The 26,502-nt window shown below is 50.2% G+C and overlaps 9 protein-coding genes and 1 non-coding gene across 10 annotated transcripts; 5 read left to right on the top strand and 5 right to left on the bottom strand.

Annotated features, from left to right (window-relative positions):
- Nucleotides 1–3,282: 3,282 nt before the first annotated feature.
- Nucleotides 3,283–4,651, top strand: BO94DRAFT_477389 (F-box domain protein; the record flags this gene model as incomplete). Its single annotated transcript, XM_025608640.1, has 2 exons — nucleotides 3,283–4,452; nucleotides 4,514–4,651. Coding segments are annotated over 2 exons (1,308 nt in total), but the record flags the coding sequence as incomplete, so codon positions are not given.
- A 1,068-nt stretch (nucleotides 4,652–5,719) lies between these two features.
- BO94DRAFT_560553 (flavin-containing monooxygenase) lies at nucleotides 5,720–7,914 on the top strand (the record flags this gene model as incomplete). The annotated part of the gene is made up of 3 exons (XM_025614162.1): nucleotides 5,720–5,888; nucleotides 6,190–6,722; nucleotides 6,757–7,914. 3 exons carry the CDS (start codon nucleotides 5,720–5,722, stop codon nucleotides 7,912–7,914), a joined length of 1,860 nt encoding a protein of 619 aa, XP_025462581.1.
- Nucleotides 7,915–8,066: 152 nt separating this feature from the next.
- On the bottom strand, nucleotides 8,067–9,513 carry BO94DRAFT_609388 (uncharacterized protein; the record flags this gene model as incomplete). The annotated part of the gene is made up of 4 exons (XM_025616580.1): nucleotides 9,312–9,513; nucleotides 8,789–9,254; nucleotides 8,652–8,720; nucleotides 8,067–8,605 (listed from the first exon to the last, which is right to left on the bottom strand). The coding sequence occupies exons 1-4, from the start codon at nucleotides 9,399–9,401 to the stop codon at nucleotides 8,067–8,069; spliced, it is 1,164 nt and encodes a 387-aa protein (XP_025462582.1). The 5' UTR covers nucleotides 9,402–9,513.
- An 833-nt stretch (nucleotides 9,514–10,346) lies between these two features.
- BO94DRAFT_569511 (cytochrome P450) lies at nucleotides 10,347–12,134 on the top strand (the record flags this gene model as incomplete). Its single annotated transcript, XM_025614742.1, has 3 exons — nucleotides 10,347–10,489; nucleotides 10,535–11,028; nucleotides 11,072–12,134. The coding sequence occupies exons 1-3, from the start codon at nucleotides 10,370–10,372 to the stop codon at nucleotides 12,132–12,134; spliced, it is 1,677 nt and encodes a 558-aa protein (XP_025462583.1). The 5' UTR covers nucleotides 10,347–10,369.
- Nucleotides 12,135–12,710: 576 nt separating this feature from the next.
- BO94DRAFT_628285 (uncharacterized protein) lies at nucleotides 12,711–17,965 on the top strand (the record flags this gene model as incomplete). The annotated part of the gene is made up of 7 exons (XM_025617472.1): nucleotides 12,711–12,801; nucleotides 12,862–13,313; nucleotides 13,369–13,484; nucleotides 13,531–13,819; nucleotides 13,868–15,577; nucleotides 15,628–17,487; nucleotides 17,601–17,965. 7 exons carry the CDS (start codon nucleotides 12,711–12,713, stop codon nucleotides 17,700–17,702), a joined length of 4,620 nt encoding a protein of 1,539 aa, XP_025462584.1. The 3' UTR covers nucleotides 17,703–17,965.
- Nucleotides 17,966–18,686: 721 nt separating this feature from the next.
- BO94DRAFT_578954 (uncharacterized protein) lies at nucleotides 18,687–19,731 on the top strand (the record flags this gene model as incomplete). The annotated part of the gene is made up of 2 exons (XM_025615236.1): nucleotides 18,687–19,340; nucleotides 19,714–19,731. The coding sequence occupies exons 1-2, from the start codon at nucleotides 18,795–18,797 to the stop codon at nucleotides 19,729–19,731; spliced, it is 564 nt and encodes a 187-aa protein (XP_025462585.1). The 5' UTR covers nucleotides 18,687–18,794.
- A 179-nt stretch (nucleotides 19,732–19,910) lies between these two features.
- On the bottom strand, nucleotides 19,911–19,983 carry BO94DRAFT_t287. The gene has a single exon. It is a non-coding gene; the product is annotated as a tRNA-Phe (tRNA).
- Nucleotides 19,984–20,139: 156 nt separating this feature from the next.
- On the bottom strand, nucleotides 20,140–21,845 carry BO94DRAFT_526717 (amine oxidase flavin-containing superfamily; the record flags this gene model as incomplete). Its single annotated transcript, XM_025610360.1, has 5 exons — nucleotides 20,140–20,490; nucleotides 20,560–21,078; nucleotides 21,151–21,473; nucleotides 21,523–21,574; nucleotides 21,624–21,845. The coding sequence occupies 5 exons, from the start codon at nucleotides 21,843–21,845 to the stop codon at nucleotides 20,140–20,142; spliced, it is 1,467 nt and encodes a 488-aa protein (XP_025462586.1).
- Nucleotides 21,846–22,535: 690 nt separating this feature from the next.
- Nucleotides 22,536–23,714, bottom strand: BO94DRAFT_428642 (uncharacterized protein; the record flags this gene model as incomplete). The annotated part of the gene is made up of 7 exons (XM_025607466.1): nucleotides 22,536–22,641; nucleotides 22,696–22,722; nucleotides 22,793–22,861; nucleotides 22,912–23,029; nucleotides 23,073–23,213; nucleotides 23,265–23,487; nucleotides 23,544–23,714. Coding segments are annotated over 7 exons (855 nt in total), but the record flags the coding sequence as incomplete, so codon positions are not given.
- Nucleotides 23,715–24,472: 758 nt separating this feature from the next.
- BO94DRAFT_539757 (o-methyltransferase) lies at nucleotides 24,473–26,224 on the bottom strand. Its single transcript, XM_025612769.1, has 5 exons — nucleotides 25,874–26,224; nucleotides 25,701–25,827; nucleotides 25,522–25,645; nucleotides 25,007–25,470; nucleotides 24,473–24,953 (listed from the first exon to the last, which is right to left on the bottom strand). The coding sequence occupies exons 1-5, from the start codon at nucleotides 26,120–26,122 to the stop codon at nucleotides 24,637–24,639; spliced, it is 1,281 nt and encodes a 426-aa protein (XP_025462588.1). The 5' UTR covers nucleotides 26,123–26,224; the 3' UTR covers nucleotides 24,473–24,636.
- Nucleotides 26,225–26,502: the final 278 nt, after the last annotated feature.

Genomic DNA, 26,502 nt, shown 5'->3' on the forward strand with positions numbered 1-26,502 from the left:
ACAGAAGATTCAATCTTTGAGAGGCTGGAGAAGTACCCATTCATCGAATACACTTCTATGTTCTGGGGGATACATGTCAAGAAATGCGGCCAACCACCCGAGCTGGTAGACCTAATCCTACGGTATCTGAACAGCCCAAACAAAATGATATCTGCCGTCCAGTTGGACTACACTCTCGAACAACACTGTGAAGACTGGTACACCAAGTATCCCAAACATTTCAGTCCTCTTCACATGGCTGCTTATTGGGACTTGGAAAAGGCCCTGACCATTCTGATTAAAGAGGCTATCGATATCAACCTCATCACCGATGCTGAATATGGTTATACACCTCTCTTCTTGGCAGCAGGAAAGGGACACGAGTCGGCAGTAAGATTTCTCATTGAGAATGGAGCCGACCTTGAGCTCGAGGATTCCCAGTACGGCCAGACTCCTCTTTCCCGAGCAGTAGGCGGAGGTCACTCTGCCGTAGTCCAGCAACTTCTAGACCACGGCGCCGATATTCACACTAGGGATTCTGTATACAACTCCACGCCGCTCATTCTAGCTGCCTTTAACGGATTCGAGACCATTGTGAGCCTGCTTCTCGACAAAGGTGCCGATATCGAGGCCAGAGATACACAGTCACATTTCACCCCGCTATTGTTCGCTGCCGAACATGGCCATGAACAGGTAGTCCGGCGGTTACTTGACAAACATGCAAATGTCAATGCTACCGATTCAAAAAACAACCGGAGCCCGCTGAACAAAGCCGCTGTGAATGGACATGAGAGAGTAGTAAGGCTACTCCTTGAGTATGGCGCGGATATTGACGCAAAAGACAGCGAATATGGCAGAACCGCACTCTGCGAAGCAGCCTTAGAAGGCTTTCCGTCGGTAGTAGAGCTTTTGATCAAGCAAGGCGCTGATATAGAAGCTCGTAGCGACGGTGGTTCTTCACCACTTTCATTGGCCTCAATAGCCGGTCATGCTAATGTGGTCAGGCTACTACTAGAGCATCACGCCAACATCGAGTGTGAGGACAGTTCAAACTGGCGGCCTCTCCTAGCAGCCGCTTCCAACGGTCACGAAGAAGTGGTCCAGGTACTTCTGGAATATGGTGCGAATCGAGAACACGCCAATAGCATGGGCTTCACACCACTCTCGTTTGCAGCGCAAGGCAATTACCTCAGTGTGGTGCGACGACTGCTCCAACGTGATGTCAATATCGACCACCAAACGACCTCCGGAAACACCCCACTATCCATCGCAGCCGCAGCAGGATATGAAAAAGTGGTAGCCATACTTTTAGACTATGGCGCCGATACCGAGTCTCCAAACAAAGAGGGCTGGACTGCACTGATGAGGGCGGCCAGAAACGGTCACCAAGGGGCAGTGGAATTACTCCTGAACCACGGTGCCAGCGCTGACCATAAAACCATCCACGGCTGGACAGCACTTCTCCTAGCAGTGAGAGTCAACCACTACGGTGTCGTAGCCTCACTAATCAAGCACCGCCCCAATGTACTCTCCCAAAGCCACCCAAACGGCGAAACTGCCCTCGCCATCGCCGCCGAACTAGGACACGATGCAGTCGTAAAAGTCCTCCTCAACACCTCCATCGACATCAACCGCCCCGACAAACATAACCGAACAGCCCTCCACTGGGCATGTGTTGGAGGCCACACAACTGTCGTCCAACACTTGATCAACCGAAACGCAACCCTCGAACTCCAGGACACGAACGGAGGCACACCCCTCACCCTCGCAATCGCATCCAACCACGAAGCCATCGTGAACCTCCTCCTCCAAACCAAAAAGGTAGACCTAAATTCAACCGACATCTTCGGAAGAAGCCCTGCCTTTTTAGCTTCAGTTCACGGACACGAACACCTCGCCACCCTAATAATCTCACATGGTTGCGATATAACCTCGCACGACATCTACCTCTCAACACTCCTTCACGTGGCCGTAAAACAAGGCCAAGAAAATCTAGTCCGCACCCTCCTCAACTCCCACCCTCATACCACCGAACTAGATTCAACAGACTACATCGGCAAAACGCCTCTTTGGTGGGCCCGCAGATGCAACTATCCTGCCATCGAACATCTTCTCTTAAATCATGCCTATACCCTAGGCATCAGACTCCAGGACTCCGGCCCAGTACTCCAGAAAACCGATAATAAGAACAACACTGGGATTAAATCAGGAGCATGGTGCGATATCTGTACCTTGCCCATATTCTCCGACAACGGGTTCTATACCTGCGTTGGAGACTGCTGTCAAGAGCGCCTTGCAATCTGCAATGATTGTTTTGAGTTGGGGGCTTGTCGATGTAAGAGTTTGCATGGGCTTGATGCGAGGGTGGCTCAGAAGCCCACGGGATCATAAGAGCTAGAATACTGCTTTTAAACAAAAGTTCCTTGGAGATGCAGAAACTGGGTTTTTCCTGATGTTACTAGGAATTCCCTTCTTCCTTTCAAATGGTAATAAGGGAACATATCCTTGCCCTACTCCATCTCCGTACTATAGGCACTCTAGTAGGCAACACAGCCTGTATATAGTGAACCAATAGGTCTACACCTGTTTGGTCCAACGTAGTTTCCGGTGTCATCTATCATTTTGATTTATCTCGGTTAATTCGTGCGCTTGATCAAGCTGTCGGTTCCTGGGCGCTTGCCGTTAAGGGCCGCGGCTGCGGCGATATTGTTGGTCCGGCTGATTTCCTGTTCTCTTTCCTACTTACACCACACTACTCTACTTCATTTTTTATCATACAGTCTACCAAGCGTTAAACAGACCATCCAGCAGCTCTAACCGTCAAATAGAGCGTCAATACCTTGCACTACTCTGTAAATACACATTGGCTCAGTGTTATGTCATGGTCCGGACTTGTCTCGAGTTTCGGAAATCCGTTCCATGCAGGCCAGCCCGTTGTGTAATAGCTAGCATAGGCCATCTCCGATCCTAATGTGAATTCTATAAGAACACACACTTCCAGCCGATTAACGCAATATGTTTTCAGCAATACAAATCAATCACTGGGTCACTTTCCCTCCGTTTTGCATGGTATGTGGCGTCGATACGGCAGGTGGCCAGCCATGGACAGCGCAATTCAGAGCAAGTAAGTCTTTCATAATCCTTTTTGAGCCGAATGAACCGACCGACTGACTGCCTGTAGTGTACTGCACTCCAGCAGGGGTTAAAGTGACCAGAGCCCTTTCAGCACTGCCCACAAGACCCTATTTCCAGATTCCCGAAGATGACGAGGCCACGGCATGGAAAACCAATGCTCTTCCCTCCCATAAAAAAACAGACCTGTATCTTTTCCATGATTTATGCTGGCATCGTCTCCACGAGCACCTCAACCCTGAGGAAGTCCCCCTAGTCTGTCTCTACGAGGCATTGGAGTGTATGCCCCTACCGGTGGGGGGTCGTCCGTGGGCTGCTAGAGAATTACCCAGCAGATCCGGGTCTTCTCCTTGGCTCTTTTCCGAAGACCAAAAGCGTATCATTCCCAATGGTCACTTTGGTCTCCCGACACTTGAAGAACTCATGCGGTTTGCAAAAGACCCGCCCAAGCCTTTAGAAACCACCGCAGAACGGCCTGCCGTTCAACATCCAACGGACCCTTTCCAGCGTCTCCCGATGGAGATCATTGAAACTATCGGGGTGCTCTTGTCTACTCGAGACGTTTTACATCTCCGACAAGCATCCCGTGCTGCGACGCCGCTCTTCTCCAGTTCCACCTTTTGGAGAACACGGTTCGACATCAATGGCGAACATGGATTCCTTCTCCCTGTTATCAAAGATTTCACCAACCCAGACCGCAGACGAGACATCGGCTGGATACTTCTATACCATTGTACCTGTCACCTGAACTGCAGTGGGTGGTTTCAGTTCGAGATCCACGCCTGGGAGGCCTTGCGATGGCTCCGAGACACCGCAGTGGCCATTCACTCGGGACAACCTCGTCCACTGGCCTTCCGCGGCAATGCCCTTCACCATTACCATCATACCACCTACCGCGGGATGCATCTCGAATCAGTGGACATTGTGCCGTCGTTACGCCAAATCGCCATCTCCGTGCTCCAAGACACCGGGAATGTGTGTATTACCGGGATGGAGTTTATCTTTGCCGATCGACCGAGTGTCATGCTGGGATATACTACTCCTGGAGCGAAGCTAGCTACAAGTGATATGTATAGAAAGGGGTATGCTGCGCGGGATGATTGGCCGTATCCCGGGATCCGGCTTATATTGGATGTTAGGGTCTTGCGAGGAATCGCTGCTCATCGTGGATTGAATTGTGTTCGGGTGGTGAGTGTTATTCACGGGTTTGAAGAGGATGATGGACCTGACCAGGACAGTCGACAGCCCTATTCGGTGGGATGTGATGTTCGTTTGACTGTTCGACAAGCTCGGGGGTTTCTGGCGATGGATGAGGTTAAACGGGTCGTTGCGGTGTTTGATGTGAGTATGCGAGTTTCGCTTTCTTTTTCAATGGTTTATGCATTATACTAATTTGGGATAGAGTCGGGGGATGATCGATATAGGAGTTTTGGGTATAGCAACGAGGCGGATTAAGGGCAGTGCTCAGGACAGATGGGAGAAGATTATTGATATCTACAAGACAGCCGGTAGCATACCTTCCATTATCGAATTTAGATGACCTGTTCGATGGTGTGTAGCCTTGAACTTGAATCTAATGGACATGAATATAGAGGTATTTCATTCAATATTGAACTGATGGAGAATTTACAACATAACTGTGGGGTTGTACAGATAGTTACCTAGAATACCCTACAGTAAATCTTGCAACATAGTATCCAATTCCCACTTCAACCACCCCCTACAACCCCTTCAGTATATCCTCCACCCTCGCAAATCCCAGCTCCTTGATCGTTTCCCGCCACACCTCCTCGGCCGAGTCGCAGTGATACATAACTGTTTCTAAAAACAGTAGTCTCGAATATATTCATCCAGTCCTACCCCCGCAGCGAAGCAGATCTAGCTACCTTGGATACCTAGGTACTTACTTACACCATCAACTCGAGCATTGGAGGACCCAGATATTTCAGACTCATATTCAGATGAGCTTACAGTATCTTAGTAGCGGTGAGTACTCGACCCAAAGAGGATTAGCGTTGTCGGGAAAGCAGCGGTCTATTTCCAGCCAATCAAGACGCTCAATAACATAACACACTAAGCTATATTCGGTAGTTAGATTAGGCTAGGCCTAAGGCATCACTGCTGTGTTCCTGAAAAAAACAATTCACGCTCAGGCAATACAGGCATGATGAAAGTTCAGCTAGCCAGAATGACTTGTCACTTGTTTAGGTATTAAAATACCTACAGACACTGCTTTACACGATTGCAGCTCAGTCCTAACTTTTTCAGAAAGTAGATTGGAGAGTGGATTCTGGACCTCATAGATACATCAGGCTGTCGGAAAGCGACCCGATACTCTTAATCGAATTCTCCATCTGGAACCCAGTAGTATCTCTATCATTTAATCAATCCATTTAATTTGGGCCGATCTGGTTACCGGATACGGTTTAAGGTCGATCCTATCCAACCATGTTGCGGTGCTTGATAACATCTTCAAAGTCGGATTCTCGACTTCAAACATCATTAATCTCTACGACGCAGGCGAGTACACCTCACATCCCTAGTTCAGGATCCTTCCGAGAAACCCTCCCTGCATTAGCCAGATTCGGGTTCACTCCCGCACCGCCTAATGCCACATACCGATGCGAACCGTAGATATACACAGCTATCAGTGCCTCGGAAAGACCCTCCCGGAGGGGTTCCATCCGAGAATAATGCAAGAATCGATGATCATGGCGCCGAAAAAGTGAGCCGGCCTCCGCCCCCTCTGACAGCGGGGTACACGACATATCAGCCACGTCAGGTGATGTCGGCGTTAAATATGCGATGCGATGCAATCATCTGATGGTTGTGATCTTTTTCTTTTTGCTTTTACCTACATCTAATAACTATTACCCATCATACATTCTCCCATCATGTCCAACCCTTCCCCCCCAACTCCATAAGGGATTAACCTCGCTCATCTCAAATCCCAATACACCACCTCCCTCACCAAACGTCCCCATCCCCTCGGCAACGCCCAATACATCCACCCCCACCTCGACCCCACCTCCCCGCACTACGCCCACATCACCACCGATCCATGGGCCCCCTCCCGAGATCCAACCACCCCCCTCCCCACAACAACCCCAATCCTCATCATCGGCGCCGGCTGGGCCGGAATCCAATGCGCCATCCGCCTCCTCGAACGCGACATCCCAGCCACGGATATCCGTATTGTCGACTCAGCCAGCGACTTCGGCGGAACTTGGTACTGGAATCGTTACCCGGGTCTGACTTGCGATATTGAGAGTTATTCCTACCTGCCGTATCTGGAAGAGACGGGGTATGTGCCTAGCAAACGGTATGCGACAGGGGAGGAAATACGTGGATATGTGGATGTTGTGGTGAGGAGGTGGGGGTTGGGACGGTGTGGGGTTTTTGGGACGAAGGTGGAGAGGGCGCGGTGGGATGAGGCGGGGAGGGAGTGGGTTGTGGGGATGGTTAGGGGGGAGGAAAAGGTGGAGGGGGAGGTGAGGGCTAGGTTTGTGGTTGTGGCTGCGGGGGTGTTGAATTGGCCGAAATTGCCGGATGTTGATGGGTTAGGGGAGTATATGGGGGAGGTGTTTCATGCGGCGAGGTGGAGGTATGAGGTTACTGGGGGGGGAGCCGGGGGAGGAAGGGGAGGAGAAGGGGTTGGAGGGGTTGAAGGGGAAGAGGGTCGTGGTGGTTGGGACGGGGGCGACGGCGGTACAGATTGTTCCGGTGTTGGCGAGGTGGTGTGAACGGTTGGTGGTGGTGCAGAGGACGGCTGCGTCGGTGGCGGTGAGGGATCAGAGGGTGACGGATGAAGAGTGGTTTTGGAGGGAGGTGGCCGGGTCGAAAGGGTGGCAGAGGGAACGGATACGGAATTTTCATCAGCAGTTTACGCTGGGGGAGAAGCCGGCCGTGGATCTGGTGGATGATGGGTGGACGCATAGTCGTGGGTTGGTAGGGCTGACGGGGGATGTCGGGGGGCCGATGTTGCCGGAGGAGATTCCGGCATACCAGGAGAGGTTGATTGAGATGGATGCGCCGCGGCAGGCGGGGATTCATGCGCGGGTGGATCGAGAGGTGGAGGATCCTGATACCGCCGAGAGACTGAAGCCCTGGTATCCGGTTTGGTGCAAACGGCCGCTGTTTCATGATGAGTATCTGAAGACCTTTAACCGGGAGAACGTGACGCTGGTTGATACGGACGGTAAGGGCATCGAGCGCATGACGACCGATTCGGTGGTGATCGGGGGCAAGTCATACCAGGCTGATGTGGTCATCTTCGCAACGGGGTATCTGGCCCCGCCGGCTGGGACTCCCGCCGAGAAAGCCAACATGTCGATTATAGGGTTGAATGGGGTGTCGATGAGCGAGGAATGGTCTCGTGTGGGACCAACGACCCTCCACGGGGTCATCGATGCCAAATTCCCCAATCTGTTCCTCTCCAGTCCGGAGCAGGCCGCTACCAGTGGGAATTATCGGTTTAGTCTGGACGAGTACGCCAAGCATATTGCGTATATTCTGACGGAATCGATGCGGAGGGCTGACGGGGAGCGCTTTGTTGTGGCGCCGTCTATGGAGGCGGCCGAGGACTGGGCATTGCAGGTGATGATGCGTTCAGCGCCAATGGGGGTGGTGTTGGGATGCACTCCGGGATATCTCAATCTGGAGGGGGATCTGGATCGTCTGTCGCCTGAGAAGCAAATGGTTTTGGCACGGTCGGGGATTTGGGGCTGGGGGATTGAGCATTGGTTGGGGGTTATTGAGGATTGGAGGGCTGAGGGGAGTATGAAGGGGATTGTGGTGCTTTGAGATTCCTTGCAGGAAGAGGTATATCTGGGTGGCTGTAGACATCATGAGCAGAGTATTCCGGAAATTAGACGTCGGGTCATGTTTACACCATAAGCTATACAATGCTGCAGCAACTAATAGTTGAAATCCGGCTATTCTAAGCTCGCATAAATTCATCTTCTTCGAGGGTCTGCTGCCGCCTTAGGAGATTTCAACAAAGCATGATAATCAATATCATCACTCCCAAAACTAGTCATCCCTGAGCCCTCGCTAGCATTGGGTTCCTTCTTGGACATCCCAAACCAAGTACGAACTCCCGTTATAGTCGCTTGTGGGATAGACGGCAACCCGAATCGACGCGTCTTGGTTCTGATTTCCTCTCCAGGCGGCGCCGATGCATCACTTGACGATCCCAGAACCGCATCTCTAATCCTGGTGAGATATTTCCTAAATGCAGTGGATACCTCATTCGAGCCGATGAGAGTAGATCGGTAGACGGTGATGGATCCCATGGTCACACCAATACATCCCTCCAGGTGCAGCCAGAATACCTGCCATGGGTAGTCGAGGAACCCGTGGTACCATGTGCCTGCTGTGCGGATGATGGAGCATGCGCACATGAAGATGGAAAGGCAGAGGAAGCAACCCAGTCCGATCTTTGTTAAGGTGCGTACTTGGACTTTGTAGAGGAGGCGGATTGGGATGCTGATGACTGGGATTGGTTAGTTGTTGTTTTGACTGGAATGGGAGGGACATACTCATCAAGTCTGTGAGTGCGTCGAGGATTGGTGGGAGCCAGATCATTGCTAGCATTGTGCTGTTGGATACTGGTAAAGTGGGAAAGCATTTTACTAGTGGAATTAGTGCTGGTTGTTATTGTTATAGGAGTACTCACGGACTGCCTTCATCCCGGTGTATGGACAAGGTACGATTGGTGCAACGAATGAGCTCAAAACCCACGAAACAAGGGACAATCCAATGGTAAAGCGGTAGTAGTAGATAAACCACCGCGACATTCCCACCAGCAACGGATGGAAAAATGCCAGGTAGCACCATTTCACGGCAAATACTGTTGTCCATAAAAGACCGATGAAGGCAATGTTGTAGCCAAAATCCTGTTCATGTGCCGATAGGTTGGAACCGATGACGAGGATGGCAGTGATATCTCCTTCCATGGCCGCAAGCTCGGTATAGATGGTATATGCACGGAGGTACCCGAGGACAGTTCCTACAAGCAGCGTGGCAAAAGCAAAGCTAAGGAATGCATCATCCAGAAATAGCCGTCGACGGGTGAACAGTCGGATGAAGATGCGGCCGAGGAACGAAAGCACGGCGATTCCGAAAAAGACGCCAATTGCAATCTAATGTCAAGGTTCTCGTTAAGAGTTTGCTATGGTTCTCGGGCTTCATAGCCTTACCGCGTACTGCGATTGAGTAATCCGTCCAATCTTGCCTAGTGATAGTTTCTGCGAGATATCACTCGGGGTAGCCAGAGACGAGCCCGTCATTTTGAAGGCCCAGATATGGTGCCGGAAAAGTGCATGAATACTTCAGTGAAGGGCAACTCCGCAGACAGAACCACTTTGAGTAAGTCAAGGCTATCGAGGCGGACGGGTTTCATCTGTGGGAGTCGAAGGCTTAAGACCCCTCCTACATACTTTGGGCTGACTGTATATGGTCGGCCTCACGCGGATGATACCGCCACGTTAATATATGCAAGGGGCCAAGGGGTTTCACTGTCTTGGAGATCCTCGGTCTTGTTGAAGTCTCGGCTTCAATTCCTGACGTATTCGCAATGTGCGGGGTTGGGAGCAATTCCTTCTATGGCAGGTATGCCTGTTATCCGTGGGGTTGGATATAGGGTCATGGTGGCCATATTGCTCTGTACCACAGATGATCTAATCATTGTCCACGGTCTACTCCGTAGGTATTGGTGAGATAGCTGCTGTCAATACAACATTACAAATCATGACCAGCAGACAGTTATGGTTATCGCAGTGCCTTCAACGAGTCAATCGCTCGGGATATGACTGACATGTGAAATCAGAGTGCTTCCGCTTCCTCCTACCCGAGCCAGCCAGTAGCAGTGAATACATTTCTCCATTGGACCAACTTGAGTGCTGCCCAACTGCAAGGTAGAACTGCTGATGCTCTGGAATGGACATGCAAGGGATACACTCAGCACAATGCTCAGCCGCTTGACATTCGGATTGCGTGCACATGAATAAACCATGAGAGGGTGTTTTCAGTTTAACCAGGTGTGCTTATCTGGTTTAATTCCAGATGTATGAGGTTGCTTTCTGCTCCATCCAATGTATACAGAAAGTGGAGGAGGTGGACAGGGCAGATCACGGGTAGATCACGGGTTAGGCAAGTTGAACAGTCATTCACCGCCTCCATTGGGTCTCGTCTCCTCCTTCTTCTTCCCCTATCTTCTTCTCCGCCTTGTTGAAGCGAGGGACACCAGCACAGCGCAATGGCATTTACCAATCTTCTCCTAACCCTCTGCTTGCCTTTTGTAAGCGCCGTCGCGTACGGTCTCTATGCGCTCTACCAACACCGGTCCAGAATCAACCGGCTCCGCAAACAAGGCATTGTAAGACGACCCCGCCTACATCACTCTGTTATTAACCAATTCTAGCCCATGCCAAAAGGATGGAACTGGCTAACAGGTCACATCTTCGTGCTTTCTGACTATGTCAATCGTCTGCCCGCCGATGCTAACGTGGCGCTTGCTACGCAAGAGTTGGCATCGGAATTTACCGACACGGAGATCTTTTTTCTGGACGTATGGCCGGTGTCCCCTGCGCAGTACTTGGTATTCAATCCAGAAGCAGCGTCCCAGGCGACAACTAAATTGAATCTTCCCAAGACTGTCATCCAGCCTCGGTTCATGGGACCGATCACAGGTGGGCCTAGTATGATTTCCATGGGAAACACTGAATGGAAGGCGTGGAGATCCGTCTTCAATCCAGGTTTTAGCGCAGGTAGCATGCAAGACCTACTACCCGAAGTTATCAAGTCAGTCGGGGTTTTCTGTGACAAGCTGCACGAGAAAGCGAATTCTGGAGAATTGTTCGCCCTGGATGACCTCACTACGCGATTGACCATGGACGTCATTCTCAAAGTAACCTTGTAAGTGATCTGCATCATATATAGCACCTGTTAACTGGCGCAGGGATGCGGACTTGGACCATCAGAATTCTGATAATATCATTGCAACCGCCCTTGGGCATATCACTAGATGGCACTCGTTTTGGGATCCCCGTGTACTGGCACATCCACTGCGGCCTCTCATTCAACGATACTATGGCCGTGTCATGAACAAGTGGATTCGCAAAGCACTGAATCAACGCTTCTCCGAGATAAAGCAAGCTGATATTTCTTCTGGCTCTAAGCGAGCAAAATCCATCATCACACTAGCCTTAGAGGCGTACCTAGATAATAAAAACAAACACATCTCACAAGCCACCAAACTGGACGACCACTTTGCAGAATATGTGACGTACCAGATTCGGCTGTTTCTCTTCGCTGGAACAGATACCACTGCCAGCAGCATTGCCTATGTGTATCATCTACTGGCACAAGACCCTGAAGCGTTGGCCCGTGTCCGGCAGGAACATGATCAAGTCTTTGGGCAGGATCCCGCTACTGCAGCACAGCTACTCCTTGAACAGCCTGCACTGCTCAACCAATGCTCATATACAATGGCAGTGATCAAGGAAACCCTCCGACTCTATCCTCCCGCGGGTACCATGCGCCAAGGCAGCGATGGCCTGTCTCTGACCGATCGGCATGGCAACACGTATCCTTTGATGGATGATATCAGCATCGTCGTTCTACACCAGCCCATCCATCACAACCCCAGGGTATGGCCACGCGCGGCAGAATTTCTGCCTGAGCGGTGGCTTGTTGATGCAGGCCACGAGCTTTATCCCGATCCGGGCTCATATCGCCCGTTTGAGCAAGGTCCGCGGAATTGCATCGGTCAAACCCTCGTTAACAATGAAATGCGAGTAGTTCTCGTTATGACAGCCCGTAAATTTGATATCAGACCAGCTTACGATGAGTGGGATGCAATGAATTCAAAGCAAGAAGGATTCATGGGTAGATGCGCTCGATCTATGGGCTTGCAGGACAGGAGACCTAAGCTGGTAAATGGGGAGAGAGCGTATCAAACCGAGAAAGCCGGAACTCATCCAGCAAACGGATACCCATGCCGTGTTACTCTCGTCGGATAGTAAGCAGCGCGCATATCTGCTGATCTCAAATGCCGATCGAAGTAGATATTCTCCATTGATCACCTCCCGTTGTCAGCCTGAACGGCTACAAAAGATTTCTCTCTAGAACATTTCCGCCAAATTCCTGCTCAATGCAGCTGTATTGGTCATTCTTCTCAGGCCATCCTCTCAGTCAACAGAAAGCCGACATTCTCGAAGTTAGGATGTTTTGATGTCCTCAGCGAGCTTAAAGGTAAGCTCGACAAATTCAAGGTCTCAAACAGCGAGATGACGAACATCAAAGGCAAAGAAAAAAGGATTCTACAGCCTTGTGCATGTGGTTGTGGTAAGCATCCTGTCAGCAGAGACTCTTGTGACACCTTTGCCCCAAGATGATTGCTTCAGGATACCGAATCTAGGGTCCAATCCCGGTCGCTGCTGGAGGCTCAAATGGCAAAAGAAACCATGACTTGCCACGTAAGACGACACGAGAGCGGGATAATCTGACAGTGCTATCCGCTGAGAAGCCTAGTGCTATAAGGCTTTGCAGTCCCAGAAGGCATCTTGTACCTACATATTCATTATACTGCCGCTACGATGCCCCGAAAAAGTTGCATGAAGCGATTGAGTGCGCGACTGAAGCGGAAGCCCGAAGCTCCCGATTCCGAGTCTTCTAGCAACCCTACAGGTGTGCCTGCCCAGGTACCCGCGGTTGTTCCTTAACCAAATGCACTGACGGACCTTGAAGCTGAAGATCCTCTTGTACCCTCATCCTCAACTAACAGAGATTTCACGACAGAAACAACCCCAGATGCAACGCACCAAGACAAGGCTGAAAGTGGTTTGGAGTGCAAATGGGGAAATCTCTGGGACACTGCTTACGAATGCCTGCGGCTTCAGGAACCAGACCTGATCGAGTTTTACGAAAACTGGATTTTGGATACGAGTCATGGTCATAGTAATAATGACTTAGTAGGGGTTGATCGGCAGGCGCAGGTGAAAGTTGTTACAGAGAACAAGTTGCGGGAACTTCACGAGAAACAGCTCGTGGTGAGGTTCAAGAAAAGAGCAATCTCTATCAGTGAAGGGATGCGCCGTGTGGTTCATCGGATTGTCTGTGCGAAAGACGTCATTTCAGTTTTGGTAGCCAATGAGCCCCATGCTGCGATTGCATGGGCTGGGGTGCTGCTGATCCTACCGGTGAGTGTGTGGTACATTATATTTCATCGGAATGGATACTAAAACTCTGGTGCAGGCTTTCCTGAATCCCATGACGCAAAAGGACGACGCTACGAGTGGACTGGACTTTATTACAGATCTCCTGGTGCGATATCACTTGATTGAAAAGGGCCATAGCGATCGAGGTGCAAGGTATGCTATTGTGGACTCGGATACGAATTATACTGATGGTACACAGTGGCGAAAATGATATGTCCTGGTTAAAGGAACGAATCGTCTCGATCTATACCGACACCTTGAAGTATCAGGTTCAATTTGTGAAACAGTATTCCCGAACCATAGCAGGCCGATATTTGAGAGACCTGGTTCTCGCTGATAATTGGAACGCCATGATCGACAGCATAAGACCAAAGGACAAATTAGTCTTGGATTACCTTCAAGTACAATCCGATAATATACTCAAGGATATCAAAGTGTTCCAGGATCAGATGCAAGATTCACTGAATGAAATAGCCAAGGATGTCACAGTAAGTTTCTAGACCAGATTTGTATGTAATTACTAACATATCATCAAGGAAATCCTTGAGTTGAATCGATTGAGCAGGCTGGAGCCTCTGCAGCAAGCAGCGTATAACGCACGGAAGCAAGAAGACACGCAGTGCCTCGAAGGCACACAAGTGGATATGCTGACAAAGATCGAAGCTTGGATAGATGATCCTTCACCTTCTGCGGCCCCGATCTTTTGGCTTCATGGCATGGCCGGCACAGGAAAATCGACAATTGCCCGAACGGTCGCATCGAGATTGGACGGGAGGAAGCACCTACTCAAACAGGAGCAGCTACGGGATGATGTCTGCTTGGGCGGCACCTTCTTCTTCAAGAGATCAAGAAAGAATCAGGATTACGCTGGCCGCTTTTTTTCCACACTTGCCTGGAACCTGGCAGAGGCCTTGCCAGAACTTAGTAAAGCCGTGTGTGAAGCTATTGGATCTAACCTTAACATTGCTTCTGGAAAACCTGTGACACAGTGGCGGAAGCTGATCTTGGAGCCGCTTCAGCAGCTAGCGGGGCGAATTCTTCCTCGACTGACAATTTTTTGGGTAATTGATGCGCTAGACGAGTGCCTTCCTGAAGAGCCGGAGGCTCCAGAGAACATCAGAGACGACAATAATGATATCCAAGTTCTTTTGGACCTTCTGAAACAAGTTGACCAACTACAAGACCCTCACATTAAAGTACGTGTCTTTCTTACTAGTCGACCAACCCGGGATATTTTGCGCTACATGCCATCAGAGAAGCTTCAGGATCAAAGATTACTCAAAGTTCCTCTTCCTCTTGTCAATGCGTCACGTGAGGATGATATTACACGGTTCTTCAAGCATCGATTGAAGGAGATATGTCAAAGTTCATCCGGACGATTTGGGGGAAATAACGATGATTACAGCCTAGATCCAAGTTGGCCGGGTCCTGAAAACATCAAGAAGCTCGTTAACCAAGCCGATGGCTTGTTTATCTTCGCAGCAACAGCATGTCGATTTCTCCAAAAGTCAGAAGAAAACCCAGAAGCACGCTTGAACTTGATCCTTGCCAGCGGAGGGAGTAAGCCAGATCCAAACTCTCCTCAGGGGCAGCTCGACAAATTGTATCATCAGATCCTGAGGTTTGAAGTCAATGGGGATGGAACTAGCACAGAACAAGAGAGAGAAGCTCGAGCTACGCGATTCAAGACGATTGTTGGGACAGTTATCGTTCTGTCGGAAGAGCTCTCTGTCAAAGGTCTCAGTGGTCTCCTTTCAGACGAAGAAAAGAAAGTCAAGAAAGCACTGCTGTCTTTACAATCGATGATCAATATATCCGAAGCGGACGGCTCGATTGAACTCCTGCATCTTTCATTTCGAGATTTTCTCGTCGATCAGCAGAGATGTGGACCTGATTTCTTGATCGACGAAAAACGTGTGAATCAAAAGCTTTTTGAGTGTTGTATTGACACCATGTCCCATACTCTGAAGAAAAATATCTGCCAGCTCGAAAGGGTCAATACTCGCACAGAAGAAATCCAACGCAGTCTCGTGGACCGACATCTCCCAGAACATGTCCGTTACGCATGCTGTCAATGGGCCTATCACTTTCAACAAACCGAAGCCACACCCTTCCATACCGAAATGCTTCGTAAATTCCTACAAAAGCACTTCAGTCATTGGATTGAGGCTATGGCTATCATGGACAAGATGCCTAGAGGTATCATGATGTTGAGAGATATACTCAAGCATACATCTAACTCTTCAGTAAGTTAAAAAATGCTGGTTCTCTTAAGATGATATTGATTGTTATCAAGTTAGAAGAATCATTCCATTTGAGCGAGTTTGTCCGCGATGCAGAGCGATTTACAGTGACTTTCAGATCGGCCATTGAACAGGCGCCGCTACAGCTGTATGCATCAGCCCTGCTATTTACTCCAAAAAGAAGTATTATTCGAGAACGGTTTGAAAAAGAAATCCCAAGCTGGATAGTTGTGCGTCCAAGCACTTCGGAAAACTGGAGCCCTTTGTTACAAAGTCTACAATTTGGCATCGTCTTGTCCATGGCATTTTCACCAGACAACGCATTGTTGGCATTAGAATCAGAAGCCGGTATCTCTATTTGGGATACGACAACCTGGAAATGCGTCCAATCACTGGCCGAGGACACAGATGCATGCATTGCCATGTCTTTTTCGCCAGATAGCATATCGCTAGCTACCTTCTTCAGGCAGCGCGCAGAGTTGTGGCATTTACCAACAGGAGTTCAGAAGGTATTGCCATTCAGTGGCTTTTTGGGCATCAAAACTAGAGTTTCATTACTGTTTTCATCAGATGGTAAGAGACTCATGGCCGTGAATGGAAGCAAAGAGACTCATGTTTGGGACCTTGATACATGGAAATGGCTGCTCGATGATTCGGAGGACGTGCCCGATTATCTCGAGCTACCTCCGAAATTGGAAAACTCGCCTGACGGGAGCATGGTTTTGTTCACCGAAAGAAACAGTCCCAAGGAGAATGCGGTCGAAGGGCTGAAACAGAGCGCTCTTCGACTTTGGACAGCCCCTGATAAGATCATCCCACATCCATTCCAAACATATGCCGTAGATTCCCTGTCATTTTCCCCGGATGGAAGGCTACGGTATGTTTCACCTGAGGGATCGATACGCTTCTGGGATCCGAGAACAAAAGCCTTCAGTGAAGGCATCAATACAGGTCCTACAGAACGTGCTGTATTCTCCCCCGAGGGTAGCTCACTCATTGCTGTTGCAGAAAATGGCCAGGTCTGGACATGGAAACTCGCAAGTCCTGCCTCATGCACTCCTTTGGATGGTTTTTCTTATTCTGAACGTGACCATTTAGTTTCTGTTGTGGCATGGCTTGCCCCAGACAGCGGGCATGTGGCTATTGTCGCGCGGGATGGTGTTTGGGTCTGGGAGGCCAGTACAGGAAAATTGAAACGGAAGGTTGGAAGCAAAAATAATTTCCTTTACGCCATTTCGCCAGATGGGAAGATTATTGCAGGTGTCCAATCAGGGCAAGTGAGGATTTGGGGTCGACTCACAGAGACCTCAACAGAGGTGGATGGCTCCAGCTATGAACAGGGGTCATTTATTACTCTCTCCCCAGACGGGACATTCCTGATAACCCAGCAAGCTGGTGCCACGAAGGTCTGGAATACCAAGGCTAAGACGCTGGCATATACCTTCCGCCTCCAGGAGGATGAACAGATTTTTGACATTGGTTTTTCGCAAGGCACTATGGTAATCGTCACCGATCTGTCAGTGATCGTCTTAGATACAATCGCCTGGATGGTTGTCAACACTCTAGATCTTCCAGTGCCGGAAGGCAATGACCGTCGCTGCGGAGCGGGACTATCACCCAATGCAGGGCTGATGGTATCTGGGGTAGAAGGTGCGAGTGTCAAAATTGAGCTCTGGAATTTGAACACTAGAAGGCGATTCCAGACGGTTGAGTGCAATGACATTGCGATTTCCTTGAAGGGGAGAATCTCTATTTCTGAAAAAGGAGACATGGTAGCTGCAACTATCCACAACAAATCCACTATCGGCACGACTTGTGCAATCTGGAACATCACGACCGGTGTTTTGGTGAAGACGATAAATGACGGAGCCAACGATATTGCATTCTCTCCAACAGATGATATACTCGCCCTGGTAAGATATTTCTCCATTCAACTGTACTCCACCGATACGTGGGTTCCAATAGGAATGCTCACGTCGAGATACCGGCTCATGTTGGATTACCCGCTAAACCAAGTAAGATATAGCAGCGATGGGCAATGGCTTTGCACGGGAATGGGGCAATTCCGGGTTTCTTCCATTCTAAAGCCGAAGATGGGACCCACGGGAGATGGAATATGTCTCAATAAAGACATAAAATGGATTTTGGAGCGCGGTAGAGAACTTATTATGATGCCTCCAGATACAACAAACACTAACTTGCATTGTGGGGACCCCTCAATCGCCCAACATAACCAGGTGGCTCTGATTGCGGATGATGGATCAGCGACGATGATCGGTTTTGACGACACAGAGGACAGAGGATTGAGATAGCTCATCTCGACTGGTGGAGGTGTCAAAGCTGTATGTTGTGGTTATTTTAAGCGTTGTTGAATCGGTGTTGTGCCTTTTTGTTGTGTTAAATCCTTTTATAACTACAGATTCTGATTGGAAATCTTAGTCTTATGTAGCAGTTAGTTTGAGTATTCTTTCCGTTTACTTGGAATAGACTGGTAGTATTATCATAGAAGTTTGCCGAGGTCATTGTATATAAGATCTAGAGAAATGTATAGTAGAGAGAAGACCTTTCACAACTAAAGGTTTATCCATCGTCATCAATGTTATGATTATACGATTGTAGCGATGAAGAGAAGTTAAAGTATGTAGAGAGTAATACTATCATGAACATATTATAGATAGTAGAAATAGCCGAGTAATTGTCCGATGAATTCTTCCTGAATACCAACTAACTGGTCATGTCAAAGTAAAGTGTATACCCCTTTTCTCCCTAAAAAGGGTAGGGGCATCTTAATGAGTCGACATGAGTCATTAAGAGTCGAGCCGATCTAACCCTCTCCGAGACTAGTCAACCCCACATACAACACGATCCAGCCCAGCGATTCAGCTTCAACGAATCAACAGGGTGGGGCTTCGCCAAAGCTCAGCCTCAGGAGTCAGCGACTTGACTCATTCCAGCTGCAAGTGGCGGGGCTGCAGTCTTGGCACTGCGCTCGGAAGGAACCGAACCGATCAAATCCCCACTCTTATGGTCTCCGCTCACGTGATGTTACTTTGGCTTTGGGTATATATGTCTTGACTATCACTACCTCCATTACATTATTATCCATACTTCACCTACTTCAAACCACAACCCGTCTACCGAAAACACCACCCCCATCTACCTCAACCCACACACCCTGGCCACCAAAACCACATCCCCCATCCAATTCCCCTCATCCAAAATGTCAACCCCAACAATCCCCCTAACCTACTACGACATCGCCATGCGCCCCCCCGTCTCAAAAACATGCTGCAGTCCCAACCCGTGGAAATCCCGCATGGCCCTAAACTTCAAATCCCTCCCCTACACCACAACCTGGGTTCCCCTCCCAGCCATCCCCAAAGTCCGCCGCAACCTCGACCTCCCTGCCTGTCGCAAATTCGCCGACGGCACCGACTTCCACACCCTCCCCATCCTCACCGACCCCAACACAGACACCAAAATCGGCGACTCATTCGACATAGCCACCTACTTACAAACCACCTACCCGACGTCCGGCACAGGGGACCTCTTCCCCCCGCAAACACTCGATTTCGTCCCCAGGCAGGAATTCGCACAGCTGATACCACTCTCGGAGCAGAGTGCGGGCGAATATGAAGAATATGCGCGGTTTAATAGGAATGTTGACGCGGTGTTCACGGCGCATGTGGTGTTAGCGGTGCAGGGGATGCCGCTTGATCCGGCGACGGAGGAGGAGACGAAGAGGGAGTTTGTAAGGCGGGCGGGGGTGAGTTCATTTGAGGATCTTGTGGTGCGAGGGGAGGCGAGGGAGAAGGTACTGCGTTCGTTGGAGGAGACGTTGGGGGATTTGGCGGGGTTGTTTGGGAGGGATGCCTCTGGGCCGTTTGTGTTGGGGGGAAGGATGAGTTATGCGGATTTTATTGTCGGGGGGTGGTTGAGGATGTTCGCTGTTGCTTTGCCGGGGGGGGAGTGGGAGGTGGTGAGGGGGTGGCAGGGGGGGTTTGGGGGAGGTTATATGATGCGTTGGGGGGGGTTGCGGAGGTGAAATAGTTTCCTTGGGGGGGGGGGGAGGGATAGAAATTTAGGGGTATAAAGGGATCTGGTTGGAATTTATATAAGTATAAATACATTTGTTATAGTGTAGGAGAGAAAGCTAATGATATGGCAGCGGACTATAGTGGCCATCGGGCAATGCCCTCCCGTCCTTGCGAGCTTATACACTACTATATGGAAATACCAGTTCCACAAAAAACTAGTAACCCCTACCTAGTATCACAAATACAAATATTCATCGTCTCACTAACATCAAGAGAAAAAAACAAAAAAGCAAAAAGAATGGGGCAAGCCGGGCTTGAACCGGCCACCTCCAGATCTTCAGTCTGACGCGCTCCCAGATGCGCCATTGCCCCGTACTTCTTGGCATACACTCCACAATAATAAACTATATCTCACATTGAAAGCAGCCTTATGTCATAGTTCACAGTTCACACGGTAGACTGAGTCTAACCCTTTCTACCAACAAATATCTTCTGACTATACATCCGAAACATTCGAACCCCAAATCCTCAATCGAAACTCCCCCTAACAAGCGGAACCAAGTACTCCAAATTAAACCACCAAAGATACGTCGACAACTGATTCGAAAACGCCCCACCGGTCCAATACGTCGACCGATAGCCCTGCAGAGCATACTGATTCTGAATATACCCCTTTTTAAGATTCTCAGCCGTCGTACGCATATCCATAGCCCCGTGGTTCGACCAAGCCTTGATCGTCAGGTTCGTGCCATTAGTAGCTGGGATCGTTCCAGCCGCGGCAAGGGCTTGGAGTGCCTCGTTGGCCAATTCCTGGGCCGCGGATTCGGTAAATCCCAACCATCCGACGACGATGACTTGCCAGAGGTTGTTTCCTAGGTACTATTTATTAAATAGCATTGTGTTAGGTTTCAGGGTCAGGGAGGGGGGTAGGGGGGAGGGGTGGCTCACCTCGAAGTAATCCACGAACGGAGGCTCAGGGTACGCGAAGTCGTTCCCGTTTACTGCTGTGCTGGGGAGATTGTAAACGAGGCCGTTGACTGGGAGAGAAGGATGGGAGACGATTCCAGTGTGGACGACGCTCCATGTGGCTTGATTGAAGATGGAGGATTCGGTGTCGTCGAGGGAGAAGGGGGCCATGTTGGATGGAGTGGGTTCAATGGCCATTACTAGGCGTTTGGCGAGGATGATGGTGTAGGTTCCGTGGAGTTTGTTTTGGATGAGGAGTTCGACACCGAGGTTTCCTGGAAGACGGACCGATTCGATGACCATGCTGTTCAGGAGGACTGAGTCGTCGAGGATGTGGACGGCTGCGTCGTAGATGTCTTGGTTGCGGCCGGATGCGGGCACGTATTGCACGTCGGTGCCTAGAAAGACGGCGGCGGTTTGAGGGCCGAATGTTTGCAGTAGGTATAGGGTTGGTGCGTCGAGCATGTCGGCTAGGCCGGCGCCGATGCCGGCCCATATGAGCTAGAGATGGCAGTTAGGACGGTCATGTTAAGCCTTATCGGAAAGGCCAGGGGCAGGTTGCTGAATGCTTACTAGCATGGTATCGTTCAGGTTGTATTTGATGGCGAAATCACGAAACGGCATCAACAAGTCTTCCGGGATATCATCGGGTGCGGGCCAATTGGCGTATGAAGGAAGGAACAGGTCCTGGTACAGACTGGATACGTTGTAGAATCTCTCTAAGGCGAGAAGCTCGTCTGTGACGCTAGGAGCAACGTAATCCACGGTTTCCCCCGTGGCAAAGTCCGCATAGTAGGAGGTAAATGCACTGTCCTCGTCTGGCTCAACAATATCGACGCCCAGGCGGTTGAAGAATTCGACTGTGCCGGTGACGTTGGTGTATGTTGCCACTCCGTCTGATTATGCGTTGGCATGGATATCTTTCGCAATAGGTAAAGCACATACAATCATAATTAGTCCCTGTTGTAGGATCGGTCCAGCTGTTAACCATTCCACCCTGTGCGTGGTCAGATTGGAGAAAGTCGCAGAGATTGGAAAGCACATACAAGTCGGTCCTGTTTTTCGACGAGCACGAGAGAAAGGCCAGCATCCTTGAAATGGACCGCTGCGTTCGCCCCCGATGCGCCACCACCCACGACAACCACGTCGACTGTTTGGACTGCTGCCTCGGGGAATCGGGCCCTAAATGAGGTCGAGTTGGAGGCCGCTGCTGCAACGCAGCTTATTCCAACCGTGACGGCCGCTGTGAAGAGAGATTTGGAAGACATGATGAAAATTTTGAAGAGCGTCCAGTCTGCCACGAGGACTACTGCAGCGGCCTCTTTATGACCTGCTTCTAGGGCTCGCTTGGTTGGTGCCGAACCAATGGCATGTTCTCGGGAGTTTCTGCCCCTGAAATGGCGGGTCGGTAATTTGGCCGGCTGTAAGCACTTGCAAAGCCGGCCCTATAACAGATGTATACTAAAGTCCACCCACCCAATCAGCTTCGTAGTGAATATCGCAAGCTCTAAATTAGATTGGTTTTCCTACTTGCTGATACCTCTAGAACAAGGATCAAGTCATGGTCCTAATAGGCCATCCCGACCCACTGTACTATAGGTTTGGCCTTATTCCACCATAACCTCCGTAGTCCTAGTAATTCCTCCTATCGAAGCACGATGGAATCGAGCCCGGCTGTGGGTCACCGTGGTCCTGGAACCAAGCGAAGGATCTGAGAGGATGTTTTCCTCGCTTTCCGCCTCGTGCCGGTACACCGAAATACCATGTCCGGTAGTGTCGTCCGTTTTGAATTGGCTGGTTCTCACGCTTGTGCCCCCTTCACTGTCTGTCTCGCGCTCGTCCAGCTCGTATATGTCGCGGCTGGGTCCGACCCGACCGATGACACTTCTCCGTATCGCCGAGAAACGCCCGGCAGCGTGCGACCCATTACTCCTGCCCAATGCACCGTTAGGAGTGCTGCCATATGGATAGTAGGTGTCTGTTGATCCAAGCCCGAGGGCCTTGCCAACCAGTGGCCTGAGCATGGGGACCGAAGCGGCAATTATTCCAACGCAATCTTCCAGACTGGAATAAGTGTAGGGTTAGATAGAAGTCCATGCAATAGTGTTGGTGGCATACAATCCATAGAAAATTAAGCTGAACGTGCTTTATGAATGAAGCAGCCACGTAATTAGTTCAGAACATAATGCACCGATGAATAAGGACGTGCACCTACTAAGTTTCGTCCGTGGTCACCGTGTATGTTTCTTGATAATAAGATTTAACAATGTCCATCGCAACCGCACTGTATCAACATTCAGCCCGGTCTCAACTCAGGGCATGGGAGGTTCCTACAGGTACCCCAGACTGAGAACGCCGACCAGGTAGATACGCACGGAGCGCTTCATATTCAGACGCCAGATAATAGGAATCGGGAGGATGGCAAGGGCCACGTCAGTGACAATATTGAAGCCTAGTGGGTCAGATAGAGCCAAAACACTCTGATGCGAACTCACTCGTGTTGATAAGCCCAAAGATAACGATGACTCTGGTAGATGCGCATTTGGCATCGATGGTCAGATCCCATGATCCGGCCATGGGGCGACAGTTGAGGAAGAAGAAAAGTGTGCCGACCAGCTCGTAGAGAATCACAATGACTGCAGGCCAGAAGTTAATAACCTCCACGCAGCCGGAGACAGAAATCCTACCGATCAAAATCCACAACACCACCGTGAACCAGCGGTTCTGACACACACGGAGCAGGTTCACCGCGATGGAGAGCTTCAGGAACATGGTGCCGATGGCAATCCCGATGACATTTCCCCAGAAACTGGCATGGTTAAAAATGGTCAGCTCGGTCGCGGAGAGGGTGTCCTGGTGCCGGCCGAGTCCGTGGTGAGCTTGGATGAGAATGACGATCCATTGTCCCAACTGACAGAGCTAAAGGAGTCAGTGTGAGACATGAGCTTTGACATTCATCCCCGTACCGCTGCAATCACAATGAGAAGATCATCAATACCGGCAGCTCGTGCGATACGAAGGCGGCTATAGACTCGCAGACCGACGACGATGATGGCCAGGAAGAAGAAGGTAGTCAGGACCCCGAGAATGGTGGGCAGGTTACTCTGGGCGGCATACGAGGTCGACATGGCAGGAAACTTGGTTGTTCCTCATGGTTGCGAGGGAGGTGGCCACTAATTAACATTAACAAGGTTTATTTATTCTTGAACAATCTGTTAACCATAAGCACCTCAGCCTTGTCGGGGTACACAGCCATGAAACTAGCGTCCCCTTTGTTTTTTTTTTTTTTTTTTTTTTTTTTTTCTTTTCTTTTCTCCCTCCTCTCAGACCACCCTATCAATTTCCGGGTTCTCCCAGGGCTAGCGAGTCCAGGATTTGATCCTTTAGCATGTCCATACTTGGCAAAGCTTGGTCTGACGGCCTCGTAGTACTGGTACAGTCAGCATGTAATCTTACCACTTAATATAACCAGATACAACTAAGCTGGAGTAGGGCCGAAGGTGGAGCCTGAGGCGTTTGTCTGGTCCCTGTCAAATGTCAATATCCACGTGTTGTGATCCTGTGATGGTTCTTATCACACAAGGGGGTATGTGTGATTCCTTTTCCCGCACACTCCTGGAACTATCTTGGGGAATCCCCAATGAGTACATTCACATGGGAGGCTTCAAGTTATTTGACAATAGATGTGAAATATCTTGGTGGGATTATCTGACCCCCAATAAAAATACCAAGTACAAGGAGAAGAAGACGAACATAATAAACTGAATAATTAAAGATACCTGATTATCAAATGTATCATATTTACTCACTCCGAGATATCAAGCAAAAGATATTCCTAATCCAGTCACGCAATCACAATGAAAATATAAAATGTAATAATAATAGAATGTTGAAAGGCTATTAAGATATATACACCACTCAAACCCCACCAAGCCCTCATATACTACCCAATCAAATCCCCCCAGTATAGTCAACCCCAAACCATCCATAGATCCATCTCATTAATCCATTCTCTATCTAAACATCAACCCCAACAGAAACAACAGCCAGATACCCAACCTACACCTCCACCTCACACTCAATCAAACTCTCCGACCACGCATCCCCCACCCAAATCTTCAAAATCCTGAATCCCGCTCTCCCCAACAACCCCCTCCACTGCGCCTCCGTCCTCTCCGCGCCCGCAAAATCCGCCATCATGACCCAATCCAACCCAGTAGCTTGCCAATGGGCTCCACGATCAGGAATGACGTTCTCGTTGATTAGCAGTCGACTATAGCCCGGTGTCATGGCCGCGCGTAACGGGGCCAGGATCTTCAGACATTTGTCGTCGGGCCAGTCGTGGAGGACGGAGTGGAGGAAGTAGGCGCGGGATCCTATAAATTACAAAAATTAGAGGGGGCGGTGGAGTGAATGGGGGTTCACGCACCCTTGCACGGCTGTTCCGTGAAGAAATCATGTGGCATGCGTTCAATGGACTCGTGCAGGCCCGTGGCTTCGGCCAGTACGGCGGGCTGGTCTTGCAGGATTAAGCGGCCGGTAGCGGCGGGCCATTTGATGCGGAACTCGTTCAGATCGTGACCTTTGCCGCCGCCGACGTCGACGAGGAGGATATTGCTGTCGGGAGTGGAGGTGATGGGAGTGGGAGTGAGGAGGCGCTCCACGGGGTAGAAGCCCTGGTCCATCCAGCTGGCGCGGCCTTGGTGGTAAACGGACATGAGGTTGTTGAATTGGGCGCTGAGGGTAGAATCCCGGGATAAGAAGTCAAAGAAGGAGAACTCAGTGCGGAAGCCCTGTTGGAAGGGACAGACGAGTCCGTTGGTGGGGTTTTGGTATTGGGTTTTGCGGAGGAATTCGGGGATGGCGGTGATGGCGGGGGAGGTGGTTCCTGTTCTTGGAGGAGTTAGATGGATGTTATCTTGATGATGTAGGAGGGGGGGATACATTGTGGGAAAGGCATCGGCGTAGCGGGTGTTGGCAACGGTGCGTGTGAAGTTGTTACTGATGTATTCGTCTCGGTCGGTTTCGGTCACGGCGTGGACGGCATTGAGGTTTTTCATGATTCGTTCTGTGTGAGTTTTGTCAGGTTGAGTGATGGTGTTGGATGAAGGTATAGGGCTTACGGAGGAGGACGGTGTCTGCCCCGGTGGCGGTGGCCAGCTCGGGGATGGGAATGGGGCGCTCATGGCTGGAGAGGTAGCGGAAGATGCCCAGGTTGATTCCGCTTTCGATGGCCGCGAAGCCAGTAGGCTGAATCCAGTGAGATTTGGTCAGAGAGACGGAGGAAGTGACCTACGTTGCGCCAGCAATAGCGGAGAATTGTCTCGCGAGGAGTCTCCAGGGCAGAAAGCAGGGAATCGGCAGCTTCGAGCAGCTTCTGTCGAACTCCGGAATCACCGGCAGTAAAGGACTTGGCCAACGAGGCAATGGTCTGTGCAAGATTGGCCACTTGGTCAGGGGCTGTGGGGGAGATGGCGATCTGATCGACATGATCCCCTGTGCGGGAATCAGAGGCAGGTGCAGATGTTCCGTTGAGTTCGACCATTGTAACTGAGGAAGCAAAGAGGTGAGAGGATCTGGTCAGTGGGATGGTGACAGTGGTCAGGGATGGAATAAGTAGTCTGTCAGGGACAACCCAATCAAAGATAGTTCGACCGTTCGAGCCTTGGAGGGACTGCGGCATCGTACCATGCAGTCTGTCGGAGACTAACAATCTACCAAAATGACAACAAGCCATGTCAGCATCCCCGATTGGACGAATCGTGTATTTCGAAGCCATCGCCCCACTAAGTCTGCTGCTGGTCCACTTTCCGGTTGCCGGAGTGGAGTCGGTCATTAATTGACTCACGGGAGGGCCTCGGGAGGGAGTCGGGGCCGCAGCACGATCTCGATACTCACCACGATGCTATGAAGATCTTCTTGCTG

This window comes from Aspergillus sclerotioniger (assembly GCF_003184525.1).
Source record: "Aspergillus sclerotioniger CBS 115572 chromosome Unknown BO94scaffold_39, whole genome shotgun sequence".
Classification (NCBI taxonomy): Eukaryota; Fungi; Ascomycota; class Eurotiomycetes; order Eurotiales; family Aspergillaceae; genus Aspergillus; species Aspergillus sclerotioniger.